Source organism: Melopsittacus undulatus, chromosome 3 (assembly GCF_012275295.1).
Source record: "Melopsittacus undulatus isolate bMelUnd1 chromosome 3, bMelUnd1.mat.Z, whole genome shotgun sequence".
NCBI lineage: Eukaryota > Metazoa > Chordata > Aves > Psittaciformes > Psittaculidae > Melopsittacus > Melopsittacus undulatus.
This window is the reverse complement of record NC_047529.1, coordinates 4,105,538-4,115,940: the sequence shown is the minus strand read 5'-3', so window position 1 is coordinate 4,115,940 and position 10,403 is coordinate 4,105,538. Positions and strand designations below refer to the sequence as shown.

At 41.7% G+C, this 10,403-nt stretch overlaps 1 protein-coding gene across 1 annotated transcript; it reads right to left on the bottom strand.

Moving 5' to 3' along the window:
* Positions 1-2,222: 2,222 nt before the first annotated feature.
* Positions 2,223-10,372, bottom strand: PEX13 (peroxisomal biogenesis factor 13). Its single transcript, XM_034061108.1, has 4 exons — positions 10,254-10,372; positions 6,627-7,324; positions 6,067-6,192; positions 2,223-5,572 (listed from the first exon to the last, which is right to left on the bottom strand). The coding sequence occupies exons 1-4, from the start codon at positions 10,322-10,324 to the stop codon at positions 5,277-5,279; spliced, it is 1,191 nt and encodes a 396-aa protein (XP_033916999.1). The 5' UTR covers positions 10,325-10,372; the 3' UTR covers positions 2,223-5,276.
* Between the last annotated feature and the right edge of the window lie 31 nt (positions 10,373-10,403).

Below are 10,403 nucleotides of genomic sequence, written 5' to 3'. Positions count from 1 at the left end.
TGCAACATATAGCAATCCTCTACCCCATTCTTCTTGCTGCCTCTGGCTATATCACACTGCATCACATTAGGTAACTTAATCACAGAATAGTTTGGGCTGGAAGGGACCTTGAAGCTCATCCATTCCAACCCCTGCCACGGGCAGGGACCCCTTCCACTAGAGCAGGTTTCTCCAAGCCCCTGTGTCCGACCTGGCCTTGAGCACTGCCAGGGATGGGGCAGCCACAGCTTCTCTGGGCACTCTGTGCCAGCACCTCAGCACCCTCCCAGGGAAGCACTTTTTCCTTATATCTAACCTGAACTTCCCCTGTTTCAGTTTGAACCCATCACACTTGTCCTATCACTACAGTCCCTGATGAAGAGTCCCTCTCCAGCATCATTGTAGGCCCTCTTCAGATACTGGAAGCTGCTATGAGATCTCCACACCACTTCTCTTCTCCAGGCTGAACAGCTTGCTCCCCCTTTATATTTTAGCAGGAATCACTGAGATCATCACACCCACATGGATATTAACCATTTTCTTCCAAAAAAAAAGCCTACCCCTAAAGTCTGGAGTAACACAATGAGAACGCAACAACAAAAAAGCACACAAAAGGTGAGCAAAAGGATTGCACCAACCTAGATATGGGCACGAAATCTCACTTCTGTAAGGCAGTACAAAAGCTTTGTTTGGGTGTCAGCTAAAATAGAACACACCCCTGATTTCATGCTTTCCCACTGCAATCCCCAGACTATGCTACAGCTGATTATTAAGACATTAAGTTATTACACCATGAATGGAAGCTTGATGGTATGCCAGAGAACCGGCACTACTGTTTAACTAACCTGTGCTGTTAGGCAGAAATTCAGTCCCTCCCTTTTCATTTTTTTTAAATAATAAAAATACTAATAACAGTATTTGAGAAAAAAAATCAGTATCTCAGATTTTACTTATTTAACAGCCTAGACACTATCCTTGTGCAGTTCCCAGTAACTGGAAGGTAGCGCAACTACCTTCTTGCATACAAAGCATTTCACTTCCAACACCAAAAACCCTGTAAAGATACCCTTTGGCAGCACAAATAATCTGTGTCGTTTACTTGAGTCTTATAGTTTTGTGTGACTATTGTGAGATTCAGGGAATTTTAGAAACTCAACGTGGCATAAAACCTGTAGATAAGATCCAGGGATGCCATTGACATCACACCTATGTTATTAGTTGTTGTGGTTTAAGCACAGCCAGTAACTCAGAACCACAGCTGCTTGCTCACTCTCCCCTTCTTTCTTTCCATACTTCCGGAGGGATGGGGAGGAGAATTGAGGGAATGTAACTCCCATGAGCTGAGATAAGAGCAGTCCAGTAACTAAGGTTTACCACAGATCACTACTGCTACCACCAACAGTAATAATGATAAGAGAAATAACAAGGGAATACAACTGCTCACCACCCACTGACCGATACCCAGCCCAACCCAAGCAGTGATCTAGCCCTTCCGGGTAACTGCCCCCAGTTTATATACTGGGCATGACATGCTGTGGTATGGAATACCTCTCTGGTTAGTTTGGGTCAGGTGTCCTGTCTCTGCTTCCTCCCGGCTTCCCCTCCTCCCTGGCAGAGCATGAGACTGAGAAAGTCCTTGGTGAGAATAAACATTACTGAGCAACAACTAAAAACATTGGTGTTATCAGCATTGTTCTCAGGCTGAAAGTCAAAAACACAGCACTGCACCAGCTACTAAGAAGGAGAAAAAATGACTGCTATAGCAGAACCCAAGACACTAGTTAAACTGGTTATACAGGTACATGTGTTTCAAGAAGAGATTATACAGCTACTTAAAGGCTGTGTTCAGTATGGCTACAGAATCCAGAAGACAGATTTATGATCCCAAACTTGCTTCAAATCCATTTGCAGACAAGCCAGTCACAAAACACAAGGAGGAAAAAAAAATGGTTTCTCCTTACCTGTGAACACAGGCAATTACTACTGACCATTACAGGCCAAAACTCTTTGCCAATCCCAGCACATGGCCACATCTGCACGGATAAAAAACCTGGAAGGGGCTACTTAAAAACAGTTTACACTTCTTTTGGAAAATGTTAATTGCAAACAGATCAGATTTATAAGAAATTACTTCCTTTGTGTTTACCTCACTGGCAGATTTCACCAAGATCAATGAATAGGTCAGGACAATCTTACTAGCTCAGATGCGGTTTAGTTCCACAGAAGGAAGAGGTTTGAAGCTGTGCAAAAGAATAGTTTAAATTTATTATTCAGAAACTTGAACAAAGCTCTGAATGTGGGCATGCTCATGCAATGCTAGCATCCCAAGAACCAGGCAAAACTGGCATCAGCTGATAGTACTCAAGCATAAAATGGTTGGTATACGTAACAGTATCAGTAAGATTAAAGTAAGATTAAACTAAAGCCTTATATAAAGAAGTGCCATGGGTTTGTTACAGACTTCTACGTCTGCTACAAGTACATAAGTAGTTCCAAAGAATAAAATACAGGTAACTTCATAGTACAGACCTCAAGGTAAGAGTCAGTTGCCTAATGCAGAAGTTTAGCAGTATTTCAAAAGCATCTCTCTTCAGATCTTGTCTACATACTCCTGTTACAGCCACACAAGCTCCTTTTAGTCTTCTCACCTCTCTACACTTGGGCAAGTCTCAAGCAGTCTGTCAGCCAACCTCCCTTTTTCAACCAGCAGACATTTAGAGATTCTTTTTTTCTGTAGCCTGACATATAGACAGAAACATGAACAATGGAATTATAGGACTTACATTTTATCCCACAGTGAGTTTGGGCATTAAAAAACATAAAAGTCAAAATCTTAAAGCAAAGTATATATTTTACTTCAATGGATTTTAATACCCTTCTGCAATCAGTACAATTAACTGTGAGTTAAATAACTTCATTTCCCCAGAGCCTTCATTTCCCATTAATAGCAAGACTGAAAGGATCAAAAACTCTTGTCAAGATTTAGCAGATACAGTTATGACAGTGATTGGTAGACTAAGTCAAACTAGGATAAAGACAAGTCAGTTAAGTTATTAATAATCCATCTTCCTACTAAAAGAATTGCTTTCAAATTAATACTATCTGAAGCTGAAATTATACTCATCTTTCTAAAAAATTAGATTTAAAGACTGTAACAAACATGATACTGTCTTCTCAACTTGTTCTAAGCAGGGAAACAGAAGTTTACTTGAATGGATACTCTAAAGAAACTTAGGGGCTTAATTATTCATTCTTTTAAAAGACCCTTCCTCTTATTGAATCTTGCATTGACACAAGAGAGGCCGAGAGTCCATTAATTAAATCTTGCCATAGTAAATTAATTCCCTCCAGGAATACACACTGTAAGCAGAATTGTACACCTGATCCACTCCCTTTCTCCCCTCTATATATTTTACATTTCAGGATTGTTTGCTGGTTTTATTTCAACAACAAACTATCTATATTTTTATTTAAACACTTGTTGAAATAAAAATATAGATAATGTTCTTCAATACCCTGGTACACAGGGAAATGTCTCAGGAACATACTTTGTTTTAAGCCTAGTTCAAGTTCCTCATTTGCCCTTTAACTACTCTTTCCTTTCCCTCTGCATCTAAGGATCTAACAATCTAGCAAAAAGGATTCTTTGCACCATCTCCCAATACCTGAGCACAATTGATTAAATTCTTGCTGTAATTATTAACAGGCATTCAGAGATTACTTTAAAATCCAAGGTTGCAGCACAATATCTGTCTTTTCAGCCACTCTACCTGAATGAAACTGTGCTCACCCCAATTTTCCTTGTCAGAGTTTTGTCATGATGAAGAGAATTCTAAGACCTCAAGGTCAGCAAATGCAATTAAGGTATAAATACTGAAAGCTGTGCTACCACATGATGGGTGTTGAAGATCTCTGTAGAAACAGCCAAACTGAAACTACTGGATCAGTTAAGCAAAGGCACATGCCCTACTGTTCCTAATACTCTTAAGCAGCTTTAACATGAAAAAAGAAAAGCTATTTTAATGATTAAGACAAGCTTCACTTATTTTACCCATTGCTCTGACCTTCAGAAGCTAAAGATGCTACCTACTACTAGGAAAAAAGTGTTAATTATTCTCGCTTCATTAGAAAAAATAAACCCCAGTGGTATTTCAAGAGAGAATTCTCAAACACAAATGTGAAGAAAATACTAAATACTGTGAGCAGTCTCAATGTTTTTCTGGCTTTTGATAAACCAGAGCAACAGGTAGTTGCAAAATCTACCATCTGAAAGGCAGCATAAAGAGTTAACTCCAAGACCTTGGCTAACTGAGACAAGCAAGAAATGTTACTTCTTCTCTACCACTCAAATTACCTTAAACTTCATCCAACCCAGTGGTTTCCTACTGCACTAAAAGGCAGGATAGGTATTTTGACATTCATATAAAACCAATAAAGAACAGAAACAAGCTGAGATGAAGATGGCAGGTGATACACTATTAATAGGCAGTTATCAGGTTCAACATAAAATGGCTGCGAGTGATGCAAAGTTACTTTACCACGGAAAGAAATAACAATTACTAAGTGTACTGCAAGGTGCCTGGCTGTAGGATACCCTTTATTCTAATGTTCCTTTAATAAACAAAAGAGAATTGGTTAGAACTACTGCTGAAGCCTCACTGCTCTTCCTTTGTAAACCATATTTATCCTCCATGTCTCCGAAGTCCCATTTTAATAATAACTAAGGTCTTTATGACAGAAGCCCTGCTTCTTATAAAAAAGCATGGAACTCAAAATTTCTAATGATTCAGTTGTGTCTCTTGCAATTCTCCCTCCTTTCAGGGGGAAACAATGCACTATTACTATGTATGGTCCTCAGCATTCAGTTTTTGAGGACACCCTACAGAAATCTGTCTTCCCTCTGCACCTCTATTGGAGAGGCCTCTTGTCAAGCTAACATTCCAATGAAGACTGAATGTTAATCTCCAGATTTCACCTACAGTTTGTCTCCTTCACAAAAATAGGCCAGAAGTCTCTTTTTCTGTTTATTTGCTTTGTTATAAGCGCTTCAATTCTCCCTGTCTCAAGATCTTAAGAGTTGTTGCCAGGTGGTTTGGGTAGAATCACTAATGTACAGCCTTAGGTGAGTCAAAAATAAATACTATTAATTTGAGCAATCATTCCTCCACCCCTTCACCAGTCAGTAGCAGCAATAACTGGTACAGACCCATCAGTGTTCCACTACAATACAGACTTTCAACAAACTTTACATTTTAATCAATAAAGCACAGTCCACTTGCTTTGTTTATGAAAGTGCATTAGAGTTCCTGCTTCTCTCCACTAACCACTGTGGAGTCAGACGCAACAGGAACTTTATTACTTCCAGCAAAAACAGAATCAAAAGCAGCTTCCTGCTCCTCTAAAGTCACAGTGGCAGTGGATCCTCTAACTGATGTGCTGGGAAAGGCTTGCCGTTGCTCTGTAATCCTTTCCAGGTCCACTGTTTTCCTACCTCTTCTTTTGCCCAGGATTTTGATGTAATTAGCTGGCACAAGTCCTGTTGTTTGGCCATCATAACTAGCCAAAAGCCAACCACGGATTTTGGGTTGCTGTTCTGAAGAACAAAATGCAAATGCACAAAGTTACAAAACAATTCAAAACATACTACAGTTGAGGCACAAATATACCAGAAGGTAGATGACACAAGCGCTCATCATGGAGAGAAAATGACTCTGTGATAAAAGGCAAATTCAAATTACTGCACAATACTAAGATCTGCACTGGGGACGTGAGCTAAAGTGTGAAGTGCAGCTTGTTCTGAAATCAATGACACCGCTTTAACACAAATTCCTAGGGATTTTCACAGTTGTGCAGCAGTGTGAGGAAAAGGTAACCACAAGGGTAACCACAAAGCACTCCCTGAGTAACTTCAGGCTGTGCTGTATCTTAAGATACTCAAGTTTTATTACAGTGCAAATAATAACTTACAGGGAGGGAGAAATCAGTGTGGATAAGTTTAATCAAATGAAGTGGCGGGTTTTAACATTTTCAGGCTCTAACAATATGACTTTGCATGTGATCAGAAAATAAACTCAATTTAAAGTTTACCTTTGGGTGCTAATTTTAGCATATCACCAGCACGGAAAGAAATTTCTTCTTCTGAGAGAGCATTGAAGTCATATTCTGCTCTTCCAACTACATGATCATCTTCTCCGCTCGCCCAATTACTAGATACTGTTTCCAAAAAGAAATTAAAAGTTAACCTGCTGTGAATTACAGAGTTGGGTATTTTTTTAGAAGGAAAATGAAGGAAACACTTTAACTTCCTTGCTAAAATGTTTCCAATGGAGAATTAATAGAAGTAACAAAGCATGATTTGTTGAGTCAATCCAACCAATACTTTCCCACCCCTCCCCAGCTGCTACATCTAATGGAAAGGAAACAGAAAGGAACCATGACCTTGGAATGACACAAAAAGCTTACCATGAAACTGCAGCCTAACTCAACAACAAGCTACTACTGGCTATTACTTGCATCACAAGCCTAAAATGTGTATTGTATTCCAGTATCTATTAACTTCTATTACTGTAGTACAAGATTAATCACTATGCATATGCTAACAAAAAGAACAATATATGCCACATTTCGCTTGTGCTGCAGATCTTTACCTGTTTCTTCATCACTGTAAGTAGAAAGCAGTTTCCAAATGAGATAGGGACCTCCCATTATAACCGCAAAGAACAGGAAAATGGGCCAGGATTTTGCAGAGTTAGCTGCCTTGTCTTCAAGGCCAACACGAGCCACAGTCCCCTCACTTTCAGCCCACAGATCCTCATTCTCAGAGCTCTTCCGCAGACCTAGTAATCTCTGAAGGCGTTGGTAGAGATACTTTATAGTTCTCACTAAAGCAAAAGCTGAAAAGACCTTTGTGAAGTGTACTTTGAGGCGGGAGAAGTGATTGGCTACATCCAACACAGCTCTGAAACTGTTGTATACAGCTGAAAAGGTAGCATCCATCATCATGCTGACCGAGGCAAAGGCATGCACAATACTTTCAATGGACTGAAATGCACCTCTGCTGCTCTCTTCAGCCTGCTGAACAAACCTGCTGGGAGGAATATCATCTGTGCGAAAGCGGTTATAACCCAAACCACCATATCCGTAACTGTAAGGACTATAGTTTCCATAAAAAGAGGTTCCATATGAACCATAGCCTGGAGAAAAAGAACTACTATATGCTGGCCTGAAAGTGTTCAGGCTACTGCTGCTCGTTTGCTGTGATGGTCTTGGCAAAATAGGTGGAGGTATTCGCGCAACTGTGGGTGGTCCAGGTCTGGTCAGCAGATTGTCACCCAAGTCAGCAGACCTAAACAGATTCAGACAAACAAGATCAGTACTCAAAGTAAGTTTAGAGTTTCCTTTCCTCTACAGTTCTTGGCTAACTGTATAAATATGAAGGTATACACACTTTATAACAATATAAATATTAAAGCATATAACCATCTAAATCTCAGTAGTGCTAGGATAGGGAATCTGGTAGGCAAACACTCAGCACATTGCACAATGTTTGTGGGAAGTAAAAATTCCAGTCAGGAAATACAGGTCTTTAAGGAATAAAAAAAACAACATAAGAAATTCAGTGTAAATGTTTAACCACAGCATATCTGAAATGCACACGTGGAAAAACTTTCAGTCTATTTATTGTATTGACTAAGGAAGTATGGAATGTTATATGTGGATTCATCAAACCTCATGCTGTAACACACAGGTAATTTTTCTGCACATAAAAACCTTCCATGAGCACTCCCAAGAATATTTACAAATCTTTCAATCTGAATTGAAAACTTCAATTGCATTTCCAATACTTGTTCACAGCTCTTCTATACAATGAACCAGTGATACAGCAGGAAAGAAGTTTGAGAGCTCCTTTGAATCACCCTTAGAGAAAAGGGTGGTGTGACCTAATTGAGGATCTCAGTAATTATACAACATATACAAGGGCTTTGGTTCCCCAGTTTTCCCCTCTCCCTAAACTATCTAATTACCTTTATGTAGCATGTCAAGGGATTGAATCTATTACTGTTAACTGTTGTCAGAAAGAGGTATTATGAGTCACTTAATTGTTTTTAATTTAGTAAACTTTTATCCCTTTCTATTTGTATATTGTTCTATCCCACACATTTAAGTAATTTTATATATGCTCTTCATAATAACACTGCAAGTACTAGACTGGTATTTGAATTCTGTCAACCACCTGTCCAACTTCTGCTGCTTCATCAAAAAGCTAATCACATATTATCATCCTAAAAGTCAAAGATTTTTGTCATTTCTTATGTTTACTGCCTCATCCCGTAACTTTCCACTTCTGTAGTCCATTGAATTCACAGAAAAAAACCCCAATCAACCAAAAACCAAAAAAGCCAGAAGAAAAGTCAAGTTTGAATTACTATGAAGCTGCTTCTTTCTGCATTGCTTTCAATGTGATGCACACTTGCTATACTATATCTCTATGAGATAAAGAACAACTTCTCAGCAAAACTTACAGGTTTCCACAGTAAAGAATAATATTTATATCTTTATACTGCTTGGGTTTTTTCCCCCATCATAGACCTTAATTCTGTTAACAGTTAGAAACAGAAGCAAAAGTAAATTATTATCACAGAAAACAGAGGTACTACAGCCTAAGTCACACCACATTCCCCCTCCCCAATAGTTAACTTAGAACACCTCACTTTAAAGCTGCTTGAACTGATTTAAAATGAGGTAGATAACCTCACCAAGAAAAATGAACTTCAAATTTCTTGCTCAACAAGCTTCAGCTTGCAGCGAAAGCAAAGTTGTTGTGTTTAGTCTTGGCCCAACCTTTTGCCTGGTTTCAGCTCACTGTAATTGCAATCACTAGTACCAAATAAAAAACCCAAGGTAAACAAGCTTTCCTTGATTTCTAATTAAAAAAGGTGTTTACAAACACACTCTGTACATCACCTTCTCCATGAACAGGGTGGATTTTGTGGAAGAGCTCAGACTCCTGGGTGAACACACTCAACACAAACATATACATGCATCTTTTCCAACTCCTGAGGATGACACACAGCTTCTCCATTCCTACAGAGGCACACATGCTCACACAGCTGTACACTTCCCAGTAATGCACACCCACACTCTATCATAAATCACAGAATAGTTTGGGTTGGAAAGAAACTTAAGATCAGTTCCAACCCCTGCCACGGGCAGGGACACCTTCCACTGGAGCAGCTGCTCCAAGCCCCTGTGTCCAACCTGGCCTTGAGCACTGCCAGGGATGGGGCAGCCACAGCTTCTCTGGGCACCCTGTGCCAGCGCCTCAGCACCCTCACAGGGAAGAGCTTCTGCCTTAGATCTAACCTGAACTTCCCCTGTTTCAGTTTGAACCCATCACCCCTTGTCCTGTCACTGCAGTCCCTGATGAAGGGTCCATCTCCAGCATCCTTGTAGCTCCCTTCAGATACTGGAAGCTGCTATGAGGTCTCCACGCAGCCTTCTCTTCTCCAGGCTCAACAGCCCCAACTTTCTCAGCCTGTCCTCATACAGGAGGTGCTCCAGCCCCTGATCATCCTCGTGGCCTCCTCTGGACTTGTTCCAACAGTTCCATGTCCTTTTTATGTTGAGAATATCAGAACTGCACACAATGCTCCAAGTGAGGTCTCACAAGAGCAGAGTAGAGGGGCAGGATCACCTCCTTCAACCTGCTGTTCACACTCCTTTTGATGCAGCCCAGGATACGGTTGGTTTCTGGGCTGTAAGCACACACTGAGGTCGGCTCAGGTTGAGTTTCTTGTCTACCAAAGCCCCTCAGCCCTTCTCCTCATGGCTGCTCTGGATCATTCCTCCCAATCTATGGCTGTGCCTGCGATTACCCCGACCCTGCACTCGTACCAAGTACCCACTCATGACAACGAAGCATTTTCTTCGCCACATTAAACACGCAGCTTCCTACAGACACAAGCAGGGCTGGACAGCAGTGCCCTGCTCCCTCTCCCTACCAAGAACCGCGATCCACCACAGACCCTCCCCAGCGAGCCCACAACTGGATAACCTACCCCAGAACACCCCAACAGATCACTGCTCCTTCCCCAGGGCCGCCCAAACCGACCCCACCTCAAGCTCAGCCCAGCCCGGCTGGGCCCGACCTTTGAGCTCGCCTCAGGGCAGAAGGCCAAGGCGGGAGGCCCGAGGAGGGGAAAGCGCAAGCAGCCGCCCTGAGCGGGGAGCACCCATCCCGGCACAGGCCGCGGACACCCGGCGCACACACTCACTGAAAGGCCGGTGCCACGGCTCCTGCCAACCGCCGGTTCTCCCATGGCTTCGGCGGCGGCTGCGACGCCATCTCCGCCCGCCTGCGGGCCCCACTCTACCCCCGGTCCGGCTCGGCCCGGCCCGGCCCGGCCCGCCGCGCTCCTCCGCCC

Coding starts and splice junctions, on each gene's coding strand:
- PEX13 (XM_034061108.1), bottom strand. CDS start 10,324: ATGGCGTCGCAGCCGCCGCCGAAGCCATGGGAGAACCGGCGGTTGGCA. Junction 6,193..6,626: donor TTACAGTGATGAAGAAACAG/GTAAAGATCTGC, acceptor TTTTGGAAACAG/TATCTAGTAATTGGGCGAGC. Junction 5,573..6,066: donor GCTAAAATTAGCACCCAAAG/GTAAACTTTAAA, acceptor TTTGTTCTTCAG/AACAGCAACCCAAAATCCGT.